The sequence below is a fragment of the Cololabis saira genome, chromosome 20, assembly GCF_033807715.1.
Source record: "Cololabis saira isolate AMF1-May2022 chromosome 20, fColSai1.1, whole genome shotgun sequence".
In the NCBI taxonomy this organism is placed as follows: Eukaryota; Metazoa; Chordata; class Actinopteri; order Beloniformes; family Belonidae; genus Cololabis; species Cololabis saira.
The window spans coordinates 13022896-13041414 of NC_084606.1; the positions used below are offsets into that span (position 1 = coordinate 13022896).

Here is an 18519-nt window from a genome sequence, read left to right on the forward strand (position 1 = left end):
ATGCCATCAGCACGTTGAACTTTATGTGGGTTAACAGCTGATTTGGACGCAGCCACATGCTGTCTGGTGAGCAGCTGACTAATGCAGCATCAGCCGCCAGTGTGATGGAGCTGAGGAGGGAGAAGACTGGACAAGGGCTGAACTGTGGATGCACTCGGCCTCCGCAGGGGCGGTGGAGGAAAACACGGTGTGTTTGTGTGCATTTGTCTGGGCCTGGTTGCATGTGGACGTCGTGGGCTCCATGCAAGCATCCACCCCATCTATATGCGTCTGTGCTGTGGTTATTATTAGTAGGATTGTCCCCGATGAGGATTTGTTAGCTCCCGATCACTTGAGTTTGAGTATCTGCCGATCCCGATTTTTCCCGATCTGATCACTTTTTTTGGCTCCCGATAGAATTCCAATACTTTTTCCCGATCAGATACATTTTGGCAATTAATTAAGTAAAAAAAGAAAAAAAAGAGGACTAAAACTCAAATTGTCTCAAGTTTCTTTTATTGTCCATTCTCTCCAACATGGACATATATTTCTTTTCACTGACTGCATCATTGGATCAAAACAAAGCTTATTATTATATGTCATAGTTTTGGCTCTGTCACTTTTCTCCGACAGCTTTTCTTTCTTTTCAAAACTTTCTTTCATTGTCGGCTGTCTCTGTGCAGCAGCCCTGGTTGCGGCGACGTACTCACGTTTGTCCTATTGAAAGAAGACCTGTTCGTTCCTCCACGCAAAATGTCCACCTGGCAAACATTGCCTTGGCTGTTGCGCTGCCTTCGCGCTCAAGTTTATAGTGTTTCCACAATTCAGACATTGTCTCTGTTTATCTGAGCGTAGGCCAGCTGTTGTTAGCTTTCTGTTAGCCACGCTTCTTTCCCCTCCAGCACAAACGTCTCTTCAGCCGCCGGTGCCGCCCAAAAGCAATATCATCAACATCAACGGTCTGTATTGTTAAATACAATTATAAAACGATTTAATAATTAATATATATTAAAAACATTAATAACTAGGTATATCCCGATACTTTTTTGGCCGATACCGATGTTTTGAAAATGACGTGATCGGGCCCGATCGGGACTACCCTAATTATTAGGGATGTCCCGATCAGGTGTTTTTGGCCCCGGTCCGATTCCGAGTCATTTGATTTTGAGTACGTGCCGATACCGAGTCCCGATCCGATACTTTCACAACACATTAAAAAGATGATCAAATGCAAAACAAACAGATCCAGGTTGTTCCTCATATTTATTTTATTCTTATTTTATCATCTAGCATTTAAACAGTGCAGTTTTCTTCGAGGTAGCTTGAACAATCAAGTAATAATAGTGCAACTATAAACTAGTAAAAATAGTGCAAATTTAAACGAAATTTAAAGAAATTTGAATTGTATAAAATCAGCCGCTCAACTTAAAATACCCATAATTACTAGGTTGAAGCGTGTGCTGATTGTTGGCTGCAGCACTGATCACAGGGCTGAAGTGGTTAAGTATTACATGCAAATATGAAAACTTGCCATGTTATGACACTTGTTGATGTATTGCCAGGAAGTGTGTAGTAAAGCTTCACAGTCTTGTGGGATGATGTTACTTCATACCATACTTGGCGTATTGCCATGTTCACTCTTGGTCCTTAACCAACAACACTGAATCTACTGAGTTGCATTATGTTTCCAGTGTCTCCATATTCATTATCCGTCTGTTTGAGGGGAAAAACAACCAAATGAACCAACAAACTTTGACTGTGGAAGCTTTAGCCTCCCTGTCTGTTATAGAGGTGACACCGGTGGTAACAGCTCAGCTTCACATGCAGCACACAAACACGTACAAAAAAAAAGGAAAGTAAGTAACATTGTATTTATATAGCACCTTTTATGATGAAAATCACAAAAGTGCTTCACAATAAAATATAAAAGCCGAGCAAAAGTTTCAAGAGATGTCTCCAGATCTCCGGCTGAGAGGATGTGGTGATAACGACATCTGCTATTGATTCTAAATCGATTCTCATATTAATTCCTAAAAATTGATTCCCATGTCTAAAGATTGATTTTTATTTATTTATTTTTTTTCATCATTACATTACAACTTTTGGTATTTTTTTGTTTATGCCCAAAAAAGGATGTTTTGTTGGACACAATAATAACTTGTGCCATGTTTTTGCCTTTTTAAATATGTGAAAATATATAAAAAAAATATGTAAGAAAAGTTTTCAGTTATAATTGCATAAATTGTCTATATTTAATTACTTTATATACTGCATTGGGGTTACATTTGCATAAAATGCTAAAAACCAAATTTTCAAAAATTAAAAACCGAAAAAATAAAAACGGAAGGTGGGAAAGAATAAAACTGATTTCATACGTCTCTGTTTGCTGCCCTGGATCTGTTTGATAATTCTGACCCACACAATGTTTCTGAAAGCAGTTATATCAGCATTCTGGGAGGTGATTGGTCCTTACAGCATCATTAGCTGCCAATACTTTCTGTTGAATCTCAATATAATACTAGTATTAATATACTAGTCATAAAATTCATGCGACAGCTCAAAAACAGTTTTAATAACACCAACCCAAATCGATATCAGAATCGAATCAAATCATCCAAAGTGTAAAATAAGTAGATATCATTTCATTTGTGTCTGTCTGATAAGGCTTCCTCTCCTCTAGAAAACACGTGACCAGCCTGTTAGTAATGCTTGATAAAACTTGGGCGAATGGATAACTTCACATCGATTGACTGGAGCACCTTAGCTCAGCCAGCAGCTGTTGAGATCTTAGAGACTTTAAATTTAAAAATGTACTAATGCAAAATAAAATATTATTCTGCAGACATACATTGATCCAGATTTTATTAATAAAATATGCAGTCAAATGGTTGGTTGATGTGTAGGTGGTGCAGCTATCAACACTCCTCCGGGCCCCCCTGGGCTGTGCTCTACACCTCTGTTTGAGCGTAAAACAGTTCAGCTGTGTGTGGTAGTGCATGCCCTTCAGCTGCATCCTCTCCTGTGTGTGTGTTTGCACTGATTTCTTGAATGCAGCAGCCAGAAGGATGACTGTAGCATGTGATGGTGTTCCTGTTTACACGTCTTATTTTGTGTGTGAATTCCACTAACTCAAACTCATCTTTCGAGGCCCAGGCTTCTAGCATATGATAAGAATCCCTCTCCAACCCCCCCTCCCTGTTACATCTGCTGGTGCTACAACCGTACCTACACATCTCTGCTCTGCTTTTGTTGGTGTCTTAAGCCATGTGACCAACCTTTTTTTGTTAATATTCCGATTTTATTAGTTTTCAACATCATCATAAACCAAGAGAACTGACGGATTCAATTCAATTTTATTTATATAGCGTCTATTACAACAGAAGTTGTCTCTAAGATCTTTCCAGAGACCCAGAACATGACCCCAGAGCAATTATTACATAAACATAACATAAACAATGGCAGGTAAAAACACCTCTATTGGGAGAAAAACCTTAAGCCAAACAGTGGCAAGAAAAACTCTCCTTTAGGAGGGAAGAAACCTGGACCAGGACCTGGATCATAAGGGGGAACCTCCTGCTGGAGACCAGCTGGACGGAGCAGGAAAAGAGAAAACAGACAGAGAGAATGAAGAACAGAGAAAGGAGAGACACAGACACAATGACCAACTGGTGCACTGCAGGGATGACTATATACTATATCCATAATATACATATCATATATACACACACACACGCACAAAATTAGCGGAAAAAGAGCATTAACACAAATAATAAATAAAATAATGAAGAAAAAAAACGGAACAGAAAAAAAGTAAATAAAAAAAGGTAGGGGGGTACAGTACAGCGATGTAATACGCTTTCTTTGATTGTACATGGCATTTAACATGCTTCTATTACACAACACAACAGGAGCAAGGTAGGAGAGGTTGTCAAGTTTACAAGATCATATTGGTGTAATGCTTGTTTTTATCCATAAATGGCTGTACAATGTCCTTGAATGGCTTTGTCGGAGTCTAAGAGCAGATTGGTGGCACGTCCCATGTTTAAAATACCCAAGTAGTCTTAAGCCATTCAGATAGAGCAAAGCGTGAGGGTTTGTGTAGCTTCCAGTTCATGAGGATGATTCTCTTTGCAGAGAGGAAGCCAAGGTTCATAAGATAATGTGTAGAGTTAGATTTAACATGTTTAGGTATCTCCTCCCCTGGCTTTTCTAAAATAGCATTGCTCCAATTGTGCACACTGAACATGTCTTTCCCTCCCCCCCTTCCTTCCTTTTAGTTTTATTTTTTTAAGGCAGAGCTGTGCTAATGGAGGCTAAGTGGCTGATATCAACGTCACTTCCAGGAAGTGGGGGTCACATGTCACGGTGGAAGTAGGGGTGAATGACCGCAGCTTGTTCTTTTTTTTTTATCACACATTGGTGGGTAGGAGGACAAAAGAAGTGGAGCGGGGGATCAGGGCCCGTTGCATTCCCCCGTCACGACCACGTCCCTCCCACCCAGTCTCTGCCAGCCAGTGAAATTAACAAAAACAAGAAATACGGATTAGAAAGAACACAAACAGATTTGATGCAGAAAGGTGAAATGAACAAGCACATTTTCTTTTCTCTCTTACTGTTGCGATTGATTTTGCTTTGCAATTTTCTCATCTCCTGGGATCTTTGGAGAAGAAGTTCATATAAAAGTTTTTGATGGAGGTATTCTGGAGTATTTGTCTCCACTCGTCTTCTAAGTACATGGTACAATAAGCAACTCCTCCAGTTCCCACTGGTGTTTCCACAAACCCGGCCGACCTCTTGTGAAACATTCTTTTGTGATGTCAAACTAGCCGCCTCTGGGGCACGAGGTACGGCACAGGATGCCTGAACCAGGGAGATAAAGACGAAGGGAGTAAGTAAATGGAAAAAGTAGGTGCATAGAAAATGATTCAATTCTATAATGTCCCCCATTTAAAATAGAGAAAATGGAAAATTGATTTTTCCATGAATTTAGAAAGAGTATTAAAGAAAGGATATATGTTAATGCATAAACAAGCAAACAAACACATACATCAGGAAAAGACTGGGCTCAGAAAGTCAGAAAGTGACTAGAAATAGCTGGAGTCTTGTTTTCTCTGTCAGCAAAGCGGAAGACGGACGCTGCTGCTTCTCACATCGAGTCATGTGACGCAGACCGGCTCTGCAGCAGCTAACATCCCCAGCGTGAGCCTTCCAGGGTCGCTGCGTTGCGTAACACAAAATGTGTTTATCCAAGTAAATCAAATTTCTTCTTCTCTTATTTTTCGGTCACGTATTTAATAAAAACTAGAAAAGAAGACAGGCTGTTTCAGAAGAAGTTTTTTTTTTAGATTTGGAAGCAAAAAAGAGGGCTTTGGCAATATGACAGTGTAGTTTGTGCAAGTACCCACACTTTGCCTTGATGTCAATACCTTTTCCACTTAAATAGCAACAAATCAGAGGAAGATTGCTGCAAGCAGTTGATCGGGGAAAAAGTTTGAATCCACTTGTGCTTCTGGTGTGTGATTTTCAATGAATGAGACACACACACACACACACACACACACACACACACACACACACACACACACACACACACACACACACACACACACACACACACACACACACACACACACACACACACACACACAATGATTCAGTGTGCTTTCAAAGCTCGGGCACACTGCAGGATATGTGTAATAGAGCCATTGATCTTAATTTTGCATTTAGCATTACTTGCTCTTACTGCTTTCTGCTGTAAGAAAACGGTTTGCCTCATGGGCTCAATAATGTTTCCATCTATATGTCTCTATCGTGGACAACTTGTTTGGCAGCTGGCAGGAATTTCACCGCCTGCTCTGTAACTGTGCTCGGTTAGATCAGTTGGAGAGACACTGCCGTGATTGGATGTCAGGTGTGTAATGTCACGACTACACACTTGCACTTAGGGCTGGGCGATATGGACCAAAAGTCATATCTCGATATTTTCTAGCTAAATGGCGATACTCGATATATATCTCGATATTTTTTCTGTGCCTTAATTGGGGTTTCCCCCAAAGCATTATAGCATAGCCTCTCTGTTAGCATCTCTGTTAGCATCTCTGTTAGCTTCATTTTTTTCTGAGGCAAACCCTTAAAAAAACAGTCAGTTTTAATACAAAGCCTCATGCCAAATGTCACACAGGTACCTTTGTTAACAGAGGTCTGCACAATATCAAAATGTATAAAACAAATGAAATAAAAATAAACTGCCTGCATATATAGAATAAAAATGCTTCTTGAATAAAATAAAACAAATATCCCTTTCCTGCATAACAATTAAATTAAAATACACTGTGTAATTAATACAATGTAGACAGTAACAGGCAGACTTTTCCACTGAGGTTGACAGTTGTGAAAATAACAAAACATTTGTGCAAATCTCAAATAAAACATTCAAGTCAATTTGTCACAAAATAAGCTATATCAAAAAAAAAAAAAAAAAATGTTTTTTTTTTTTTTTAAATCGATATAAACGATATTGTCTCGTACCATATCGTGTTTGAAAATATATCGATATATATTAAAATCTCGATATATCGCCCAGCCCTACTTGCACTCATTTTAAAACCCCACCAGTTGAACCTGCTAAGTGATGACGGCTGAGTTCAGTCGCAGTGGAAACGTGGTAATTTGTCCCTAATCCCATTCGTACATATGCCACCACTTTTTAGCTGAACATGCGTATCAGACTAGTCAACATTTGTTTTCGGTTTTGTACCATTGATAATTTAAGCGGGCAAAGACTGTAAGGACTTACAGCGATGTTTGTCGCTGTCTGTTTGGATTATAGAGGCCTGAAAGCAGGAGGAAGTGAGAAAGGAACCGAATACATCAGTGTGTATCCTGAAGACTAACGTCAGCGTGGCATAATGTCTTTATTTCAGTTGCAAGCCTTGAAGGGCCAAATTAGTCACTGCAGAGATGCAAATGAAATAACTGCTTGGCAAAATGTGAATTTCTAACAATCTTTTGCTTTTCTTCTTCAGTCCTCCTGGCTCAGCCGATAGAGAACGAATGTATGGAGGGAATAACGTTGAAGATCACAGACTTTGGCCTGGCAAGAGAATGGCACAAGACCACAAAGATGAGCACGGCTGGCACCTACGCCTGGATGGCTCCGGAAGTGATCAAGTCTTCAACCTTCTCCAAGGGTAGTGACGTCTGGAGGTGAGTAGCCGTGTGTGTTTTAAGCTGAGCGATACACACCACACCTTACAAGGCCCTGCTTTGAGGAAAGATAACGAGTCAGTCAGTTAATAATGAACTATTCTCCTTGTTGCATCCAGCTAAGCCTGTCTGATTGTTGTCAGATGGGAGTTTCATACTTTGTCATCCAGAAATCCTTCAAAATTAGATGCAAAAGTAAATTGTTTATGGAGAAAGTGAGTCAGTCTTTCATTTTGCCTTTAGTTCACAAAAGTAGTCACCTCCAGGTCAGTTTCTGCCAGATTTTCTTTGAACAGTGCAGTGGGGAACCTTCAGGGCCTTCTACGCCTTCAGAGAAGGCCTAAAAAAATAATAAAGGTAATAATAACAATAATGATGATAATAAAGTATTCAATAAAAAAAAATTCTATCTCATTTAATTTAATACAATATATTTAAGAGATTTTCTCATGTATGTTCTAAAATTAAGTTTACTGTCATGTTCATTTCCTGAAAACCTCTTATCCAATCAGAATGGTCTGTCTCTATTAAGGCCCGGTTAGCTGGCTCATTTATTGGTTAGGACTTCACGAATCCCGGGGAAGGACAAGCTATGTGTTTTGGTGTGGAGAGTGACGGGCAAATCGACCAATCACGGTTTGCTTTCAAGTGGGCGGGAATAAAACAAAAGATCGTAGGCCTTCATGAAGTCCGAACATCAAATCTCTGCAGAGTGGTGAGAGACGGTTGAGAGACGGAGTTAAATGGCGAAACTGTTGCTTTTTTTAACGCGATGATTTCTTTTCTCTGTGATGAGGTGAAGGCCCAGCGGTAGCTTGAGCAAAACAAAATAGCTTGAGCAACATGTTTTTACCTTTTTTAAAAGTGTTTTTTTATTCATTTCTGCGTGCCTGCATCTGAGAGGCCTCCTGCTCAACACTGAGCAGAACCTTGTGGACCAAGTACACATCCTTCCACAGAAGCAACATTTCTCTTAAGCAGACCTTTTTAACTCCCAAGTTTGCTTTAACATTTAAAACCTGCTCCACCTTCTGTAAAAGTGGTTGCAGCTGAATGGATGATTGCCCCACAGGCCTGGTTCAGGGTTTCATACTTTTGATTCGTCTTCCACAGAACAAAGAAAAGAAAAATTGATGTGGCGTGACCTTTAGGCTTTCACAGATATGAGACATGTAACATTAATGCTTCCATTGATTAGCATTTAGTTGGGTCAAACCTGCTTGAATAAAAGCACAAGACTCACATATGATATTTACTCTGTGTATATCGGGCCGTAGATCAACCGAGGTCAAAACTTATAAAAGGTTATACTAATCACGGCCAAGAGTAGAAAATCAATGAGAAAAATGAGTTAAAGTGAGCATGTATTTATGAAAATAGAAGCAATTAAATGATAAATTGTCAAGTGATATGATTAAAACATTATGTTCACAACGCAGTGTAGATTTATCATTTCAAAGGTCTCAAAGGTGAAAGCTGCAACAAAATCATAATTAAAAGTAATGAAAATGCTGACAAATGAAAAGATAAGTAATGGAAATATGTTGATGAACTCAATGACATTTTATAACAGATAATCACCTCTCATGTTATATTATTGTAACGACATTCTCCGCTCATTTGAATTTATCACAACATGTATTTTTTTGCAGCTGGTCTGAAAAAACACAAACCAGAAAAGCAGGTCCATGGGTTTTCCCACATAAGTGGCTGCAGATGAGAAGCAGTAGTTAACTTAGGACGGTTTTGTGTTTGATAGCTGGCCGTGAAGAAAGCACGGGTTTGAGCCAGAAACACTGGCGCTACGCTCAGTGCAGTGACATGCACTAACAGAAAGTCCAATTGTTGCCTTAATATTTTTAAAAGCCATGTATACACCTTAGCCAGGCTGTAGTCAAAACCAACTGAAGCTCTTCAGATCGAGCTATGGAGGGTCTGCATTGACATCACTTCCCCACTGGACCAGCCCCCTCACTCGTTCTGAGTGGCAAAAACAGCTGCAACTAGTGGAGAAGACGGGATAACAGCACATTATCGGCTTAAATTAAAGGCAGTTGGACTTGACAGTGACCCGTACAGTTACCCGGAGAACCAGTGGTCCATGGACATTAATATTTGGCAACGAATCGAGTTTCCTGATATTTATATGTACTTCATTTCTACGCCGGGGAAATACACGAAGCAAAGCTTGAAGGCTTACAAAAGTCTTGACGCTTGGTCCGACTTCAAGGCAGGATTAGTTGTAGAAATGAAAGTGATGAGGACACCGAACTTTATGATTGGACCGTTTAACGTTAGCTACCCAAAAATCCAACATTACCTGATACAAAATGGGAACCGCAAATCCACGTTTCGGTGCCTGGAATCCACTTGTTCTGCGAATTGCAGTGATCCATTTATCTCTCAAACGTATTTTTCGGCAGTCTGTAAAACAATAACTCCGATTTCTTGCTAAATCTATGAGTACAGTCGATCGCACAACAGCTCTTTCCCATTTTAGATGTTTTCCAGTTGCTCAAACTCAAAGTCTTTCTGCCACTCAGTGGGCGTAACCCGCTATGAAGTCACATCTGTGACGTCATACCCATTCCCTCTATTTGTGCCAGATATCGCGTCCTAATCCGAGTTATTCCAGCATGTATACGCATCCCACGCTTAGCCGAGCTACTGACCGCCCCGGGACTCCCCCTTCTGGAGGTGACGACACGGCGAAATCCAGAATATCAACACAGTAGAAGAAGAAGAAGGCGAACAACAAAGAACGCCAACGCAAAAGTGTGTGTGGCGCCACCTAGCGGCGTGGAGTCAAACGCAGCTCACTCAATAATCGATTGTCTTCTCGCGCATGTTTACTTGGATTTCTCTGAAACTCCAGTTTAATCCTTAGCTAGATTGTTGCCAATAGCTTGATCTAGATGTGCATGTAACCGCTCTGACTGACGGCCACGGCAGTACAGACGTCGACTTCAAAGACAGAAGCAGGCTAATATTTGGCATCAGGTCCTTGTGTGTTACGTGAGTCGTATAACTGCTGATGACTATTGCAAACAGCGAAGCAAAAAAACAAAAAAAGTGATTCAACTTCTCATTTGAGAGGTCCCGTGAATGCAGCGTTATCTGATGTGGGGGAAGATTGTAAGATGGGGGGCCGGATAATTCTGCATTTAGCTCAAAGGCAGTCGGTAAATCTAATTCCTGAATAACATATTTTCAAATATATTTGGCCCCAAACCAAGTGTTTCTGAGACGGTAGTTTCCCAGTTTCTCCCTTTTCTTTCATAAGACGGCCACAAATGGGCATAAATGAAGAAGTGTAACGACAAGTCCAGCGTTTTTGCAGCTCAATCCATCGTGGGACTTAAAAGTCCAATTAAACATGAATTCATACATCTTCCAAAGGTGTTGAAGTGGTATTGGAAAACTCTCATGTGCAGGCGTCTCTGTACTGGTTATCTGCAGAGTTTGCTGTAAACGTAGAAAAAGCGCGGGGGAGAAGTGATCGTGGGAGTCTTGGTGATGAAGAGATGCAGCGACAGAGTGATGGATTGCAACGAGGCCACCGTGACCATGTGATAGCGTTTCTTCAAAGAGCTGCTCTGTGCTTTGTTGAGAGACATATGTAGTGCACACTGTCCCATTGTCTCCGGCACAGCCGGAGAAGGAGGCCTCATGTCCAGACCGAGCCACAGCCCTTTATCTGAGAATAGCTCTGCATGTGTCTGACTGCAGTCCCCTGATCACGGCCTGCGCTTTCACAATCATGACTTTAAACTACTGTGTGATTTGTTGAGATGAGCGTCATGATGTCCTTTTAGGTGCTAGTCTTTTATTTTGGAAGTAAGGAAGCTGCAGGGGAAAGTAGTAGTAATAGTTTATTACTCTACTGCCCTTATTTTTTAACAACTTGTGCTTTTTATTATTTTACCTCTTTTCTTATCATTTTCATTGCATTTGTTATTTAAGCGTACTCTTAAATTAAATACTTATGATTTTTGAAAACTGCGCAAAGTTACACTAGTGATGGATAAGCCCTGAATGGAGGCATTGTGACGTAGAATTGTCAAATTGGTTTGATTCGCCGCACGAATCGGCACAGATTACTTTTGTAAAACGGTTTTTGACCCGGTCTTTGTACGTTTTTACCGTATAGAAACGAAATTCTCGTCAGTTGTGTGAAATAAGACCTGGAAACAGGCATTGTGTAGGGAAGAGTATTAGGGCCATGCAGGAGAAAACATATTTGAGAGGGGAAGATTTATTTTTTAATTGTGCACTTGGAGAAAAAAGTCGAAATGTGGAGAAAAAAGTTGAAATGTGGAGAAAAAAGTCGAAATGTCGAGATTAATGTTGAAATACAATTTCTAGAAAAAACTTGAAATGTTGAGATTAATGTTGAAATACAATTTCAAGAATAAAGTCAAAATTTCACCTTTTTTCTCAACATTTCGACTTTTTTCTCGAAATTGTACTTCAACATTAATCTCGACATTTCGACTTTTTTCCTCGAAGTGCATAATGAAAAACAAAATCTTCCTCCTCTAAACTATTATTTTTATTTTTCTCCTGCCTGGCCCTAATACTCTTCCGTACATTATGGCATAGAATTGTCAAATTGGTTTAATTCACCGTACGAACAATTGTTACAGATTACTTTTGTAAAACTGTATTTGACCCGGTCTTTGTACGTTTTGACCGTATAGAAACATCATTCTTGCCATTGTAAGAATGAAATGTACAATGGCATTCTCTACTGCCCTTACTTTTAACAACTTGTGCTTTTTATTATTTTACCTCTTTTCTTATCATTTTATTTGTTATTTACTGTTTAATTGTGTCTTGCCGCTTTTAATGTTGATGTAAAGCACTTGCCTTGCCTATTAATAACACATTTACAGCTCGGCTTGATTGTGGTCATCACAGTTAAACTAGTTGGCTGTTTCTGTGGTTTCATGTTAAAGCTGGTGACTTGGACCTTTCCCACCGCTCACATGTGGCCTACATAAAACTAACACAGCATACTGATCAAAAAGCATTTCCAATAGAGGAAGCAAGGCCTTTTCTGTTATTCTGAAGGATCCTACTTAGTGAAACTGTACAGTTTCTGCCTCTTTAATGGACTCCACTGCCATCTCAATATCTCTCTTTCATCTATTTCATCTGGTGATTGCAAACCCAGACAAACTCGTTTTTACAATCGCTGCATAATCTGGAAGACGGGCAGAAGGAGAGAGTAGCTGGCAGGAGAGCAGCCAGCCTTTTCCCTGCGAAATGAAGGCTAATCTTTGTTCTCATCCTTCCACTGACGCTGGTCTTCCAAAGCCGCCACGCGGAGACGGCGACCGCCTCGAGGCGCGCCGACGAGCGGCGTTTCTGCACAGTCACGGCGTGTGGAAGTTGTAATTAAGGGACTGAATAAGAAAAGCCTGTGGCCTGGGCTCTCCACTTAACGAGCCTCGGCGGAGCAGGCAGGCAGATCCGAGCAGGGGCTAATTGACAGTGTGGGAGATCCAAGTCCCGCGCCAGGCTTCATCTTCTGGGAACACATGCCTGTTCCCATTGTGGAGGCTCAGAAGTCCTGAGTGTGCCTCTTTTGTGTTTGTTTGTTTGGGTTTCACATGCTGCAGTTGGGAGTTTTGGAAGCATATGTTTGATCAAACAAAATACTGCTTCTTGGCCGTGTGATGACAGCGCTGTAAGACATGTCGTGAGCTCAAAGCAAGAAATAAAATGAAAGTTTAGATCCATTTGATATTGGTCATGACAGATCTCTACGGAAGAGTATTAGGGCCATGCAGGAGAAAAAATATTTGAGAGGGGAAGATTTTTTTTTATTGTGCACTTTGAGAAAAAAGTCGAAATGTCGAGATTGATGTTTAAATACAGTTTCGAGACATTTCGCCTTTATTCACGAAATTTTGACTTTTTTCTCGAAATTGTACTTCAACATTAATCTCGACATTTCGACTTTTTTCTCGAAGTGCATAATGAAAAAAAAAATCTTCCTCCTCTAAAATATTATTTTTATTTTTCTCCTGCATGGCCCTAATACTCTTCCGTAGATCTCTGTCATCGTGTATGTGAGTTTAGGACTAGAGGAGCTGTTATCCTCGTATATGCGCCATCAAACCAGGTATCTATAGTCTCAAAGCTGCTTCAAGCGACGTCTGTAATTTGGTATCGACTACGTAGTTTGGTTACAGCTTCAATCCATATCTTTGTTGGCCCAATTTTAGACATAATACTTTATTTTATGAAGCACATGTTTCTTTTTCTTTTTTCAAAATAAGGGCGGGCATCGTTGTTTTTCACACTGATATTTTACTGCTGTCCTCCCAAACTTCTGCACACGCAAAAAACCCTGCATGGGTCCAAAAGGGTGTGCTGTTCTGCAGAAAGACTTATGCGTTAGCGGTGCAGAAGTCCAGCTCCTCCCTTCTCCGTGCTCTGAGGTTTCTGATGCACGCTCGGGAACTTTTCCTTGTCATTCAGATGGCCGTGAAACAACCCAGTCAGAAATCTTCTTCACGGCCTCTGCTCTTATCGGTTAACCTGTTCCAGCAACACACACACTCATGACGGCCCTTTAGCAAGCTGAGGACTTGATAACACAGTTTATTGCATTTTCTGTCCAATATGAATCTACAGTGAACTGGATCTCATCAGTCCTGCAGCTATTACAGCCAGGGGGTCAAAATCAGTTCATATCTGTAATGTAATGAATTAGATTTCATACAGTTTGTACAGTTTGACTTGTTGTTGTAAGAAACTCAATTGAATTAAATTTAAATGATGCATGTAACCAGCTGACCGATGAGACACTGTCAAGTCAAACAAGCGTAGCTTCATCATCACACCCGGCAGCCTGTTGGCTGCCAGGTTTTTAACCAGGTTATATCGCAGCAATCTGCAAGAAACAGTTTTAGAGCAAAAGTTTCAGCAGCAGAGAAGAAGACGTATAACTGTCAGACACGTAAAACTAAGAATTTAAATATTAATTTAGAGCTCGCTGAGTTACATTATATAAAAAAAGCTGATGACAACAGTTGAAAATGTGTATTTCAGGCTAACTCTTATTATGGTTGCCTTATTTACAGTCCAGCTGAAATCTAATGTGTAATTTCCAGCTTCTGGAAATAAAAAAAAAAGAAGACATTCTCACATTAGAAAAATGTAGATTGTTTGTAGGGCTGGGGATCGATTCAAATGTCAAGAATCGATTTGATTCCGATTCTTAAGATTCAGAGTCGATTATCACGATTTGATTCGATCCGATTTGATTCCGATATCGATTTGTGTTAGTGTTATTAAAACTGTGCAGTGTCCCCGACTTTTAGTGACCCCTCTTGGAGCATTTTCTCAAAATAAAAGTATAGCAAATTTTTTATCATTTCAGGAGTTTTCCAAACCAACACTTTGTTAACGCTACCGCTTAGGGCTGTTCGTTTAATCGATTTTAAATCGTAATCGCGATTATGTAATTAGAACGATGTTAAAACGTGAAACTCGTAAAATCGATTTTTCACTTTTTTTTTTTTACCTTGTCTGCACACATATTAATGATTGATACCATATTAATGATTGATGGAAATACCTCTCAATACCTGCGACAAGTGCCCCATCGGAGAGGCTCTTTAGTGTAGGAGGGGGCGTTGTAACATGCCACCGGTAGACCGGCTCGTGTTCCTTGCAAAAAACTTGCAAATGTGAATAGCAAATGTAATGACTGACATTACACACCTCTACCTCCTTCATGGGTTGCATTATTATTTAGCATGAAAAGACCCAGTTTAGTTTAATTAGAAAATGTCTTGTTTTATTTAATTGGAAATATAACTTACTGTATGTTTGCAAGTGCTGATTTTTTTTCAGAGATAAAACTTTATATTTTATTATATTTTTTAAAACTTTTTTTCAACTTATTTTACAGAGTTTTGCACTTTATTCATTCATTTTTGGTTTAATAAGAGCAAAGTTTGCACTTAAAGCCCAATGGGGCAAATGTTCAATAAAAAAACAGCATATTTGAAATCATTTCTTTGCCTTTTGTCAATTCACAAAATAATCGTAATCGAAAATCGAAAATCGGATTTTGAGAGAAGAAAATCGAGATTTTATTTTTGGGCAAAATCGAACAGCCCTACTACCGCTACTCTTCAACGCCATGTTCATTGTTTGATAGTTTCCCACCACGCGCATGTGTGAATTAAATGACGTGACTACTGGGATTAAAGTTCACCGGGGCGACATTGTAATGATGAAAAAAATCGATCTTTAGACATACGAATAGATTTGTAGGAATGAATATGAGAATCGATTTAGAATCGGAAAATCGTTTTTTTCAACACAGGCCTACTTGTTTGTCATTTTAGAAAGCAAGGTCGAAGTTTTGGGTGCGTTGCTGCCAAAAATCCTGCATGTTACTAAATATATTCTGTACTTAGTGTGTGTGTGTTCTGTTTCATGGCTCCTTGTGTGTTTCCACCTCCAGCTACGGGGTTCTGCTGTGGGAGCTGTTGACAGGAGAAGCGCCCTACAAAGGGATCGATGGGCTCGCCGTGGCCTACGGAGTCGCCGTCAACAAGCTCACCCTGCCCATCCCCTCCACCTGCCCAGAGCCGTTTGCACAGCTTATGTCAGGTAGGACTGTGGAAAGCAGGGAAGTGAGCTCTCGACCCTCGTCGAGGCAGGTTCGGTCAGTTCAGCGGCGTGAGATTACGTTTCCCTCGCTCTTTCATGCTCTCTTCGTTTCCACAAAGCTGCGTTGGAAATAATCAAACCAATTCCTGTCTGTGTTTCTTTTGTTTTCTCGTTCAGCTTCAAGTTAAGAAGAAATGCCATCTGGGCACTTTGCCACACTGATTAATACATTTATTTAAAAAAGTATACTTGGACAGTTAACCATCTTACACCTACGGAAGAGTATTAGGGCCATGCAGGAGAAAAATGAAAATAATATTTTAGAGGAAGAAGATTTTTTTTTTCATTATGCACTTCGAGAAAAAAATCGAAATGTCGAGAAAAAAGTCGAAATGTCGACTCTTGTCGAGATTAATGTTGATGTAAAATTTCGAGAAAAAAGTCGAAATGTTGAGGAAAAAGGTAAAAATTTCGTGAATAAAGTTGAAATGTTGAGGAAAAAAGGTGAAATTTTGACTTTAATGTTGAAATTGTATTTTAACATTAATCTCGACATTTCGACTTTTTTCTCAATTGTATTTTAACATTATTCTCGACATTTCGACTTTTTTCTCAATTGTATTTTAACATTATTCTCGACATTTCGACTTTTTTCTCAATTGTATTTTAACATTATTCTCGACATTTCAACTTTTTTCTCAACATTTCGACTTTTTTCTCGAAGTGCACAATAAAAAAAAAAATTTTCCCCTCTCAAATATTTTTTCTCCTGCATGGCCCTCATACTCCTCCGTACACACCTCACCTCTTCTCTTTCTGTCTGCTTTTTTCTTTGATTTTATTTTTAAAAAAAACAAGAATTCCCAGTTCCACCATTGGCCACTGTGAAGGATTCCTTAATGATCAGATTAGGTTTTGATCTACGTTTCATGTCTGAAGTTTTATAGGAAATGATGCAAAACTCCCCCCAGCGAGCTAATTAAGCAGGACGCGTTCAGTGAGGGGTCAGCTTGCCTCCAGACAACGTGAAAACAAAGATTACATCCCCTGCAGGATGTTCATTAAATCATGTTGAATGAAGAAGCGTTGTTTCTCACTGATTCATCTGAGCCAAGTGAAGTCCTGAAATTTGAGCTGACTGCTTTTTATCCCGGCTGCTGTGGTTAATGAGCAAGGGACTTCTTCCTCTCAGGCTCAAAAGAAGTGAAACTGTGCTGAGAACAAGAACATTTGCAAGCCATTTACTTATTTATTTCTATTTTGCTTAATCACGGAAATAAGTGCGTACCGATCTTTGCATCCTCTTGTGGCCGGCTTGAGGACACAGTGAATGAAAGTTTAGTCGTAGTAATGGCGCTTTTCCACTAGTACCTACTCGGCTCTACTCGACTCAACTTGGCCTGGTTTCTTTTCCATAACAATTCAACATCTGCAGAAGTAGGAGGTTGGAGTGAAGCTGCTGTGACGTACTCTATTTGATTGTGTGATCTAAACGAATACGACAACAACACTAAAGATGTAGAACCTGGAGGAGATGATAGATGTGCTGCTGGGTCTGTGGCTTGTGTTTGATACAAAGTAAAAAAATGAGAGTGAGAGAAACTTCAAGCGGCAACGCTTTTTTTTTTTTGTTAGTTTGTCTCGGCTGCTGAAAAGTCAGCTGGGAGCCGCGAGCAGCTATGAAGTGACAGAGCTCCTGGTAGATCTGGTTGTTCCTTATCGCCCGTCTAGATCCCTTTTTAATTCTCTCCTCAGCCACCAGGTTTATGAACATCTGCACCTCAGAGTTGGATCATGAAACAGACTTTTACGCTGCCATTGCCTGTTGAATAAAATGAACAATAAACCGCCGTCAGAGTCGCTCTTTCGCTGATTTCCGCTTCCTGACTCAGACGTCTGACTCCAAGATCAATCGGTGGCCTGTAGTGTGAAGACGTCAGATAAAGCCGACTCAGCCGCTTAGAACCTCGGCAGAGTAGTTACAGAAAAAGTATCTACTAGGCACGTTAGACCCCTAGTGGAAAAGCACAGAGTCGAGTCGGGCTGAGTAGGTACTGGTGGAAAAGTGCCATATGAGGCGTGGTGGGCAGCGCTGGGGTGAATCCCACTGACTGTATCTGCTGTGCACGTGACAGAGTGCTGGGACCAGGACCCTCACCGGAGGCCCAACTTCAGCTCCATCCTGACGCAGCTGACCCTCCTGGAGCAGCAGGTGAAGGAGGAGATGCCGCAGGACTCCTTCCACTCCCTGCAAGAGGACTGGAAGCTGGAGATCCAGGACATGTTCGATGAGCTCCGGGCCAAAGAAAAGGTGACACGTTGAGTCTGTGCAGTAAATGTAAAGACTTTTCCGAGGCTGTGCACATCGATCAGTAACCAGGCATCCGTGATTGTTAAGCATTAGAAAGGTTGGGGTCCCTTAAATCACTGCAGCACAAAACAAGACAAAGCCCTGCCATGTTAACTTCAGAATGACCTAAACAAGTGTTTGAATGGATTTGAATTACACACGTTACGGAAGAGTATTAGGGCCAGGCAGGAAAAAAAATAATATATAAAAATAATATTTAAGAGGAGGAAGATTTTTCTTTTTCATTATGCACTTCGAGTAAAAAGTCGAAATGTCGTACAATTACAAGTACAATTTCGAGAAAAAAGTTGAAATGTCAAGAAAAAACATGATATGTCAAGAAAAAA

The 18519-nt window shown here is 40.3% G+C and overlaps 1 protein-coding gene across 1 annotated transcript in view; it reads left to right on the plus strand.

The window, feature by feature from the left end:
* The window catches only part of LOC133420629 (mitogen-activated protein kinase kinase kinase 11), a 63906-nt gene that overhangs the window by 23738 nt on the left and 21649 nt on the right, over positions 1-18519 (plus strand). The window contains exons 2-4 of the mRNA XM_061710368.1: positions 7005-7185; positions 15674-15822; positions 17958-18133. Coding sequence (XP_061566352.1) covers positions 7005-7185; positions 15674-15822; positions 17958-18133 — 506 coding nt within the window. The remainder of the gene's footprint in view (positions 1-7004; positions 7186-15673; positions 15823-17957; positions 18134-18519) is intronic.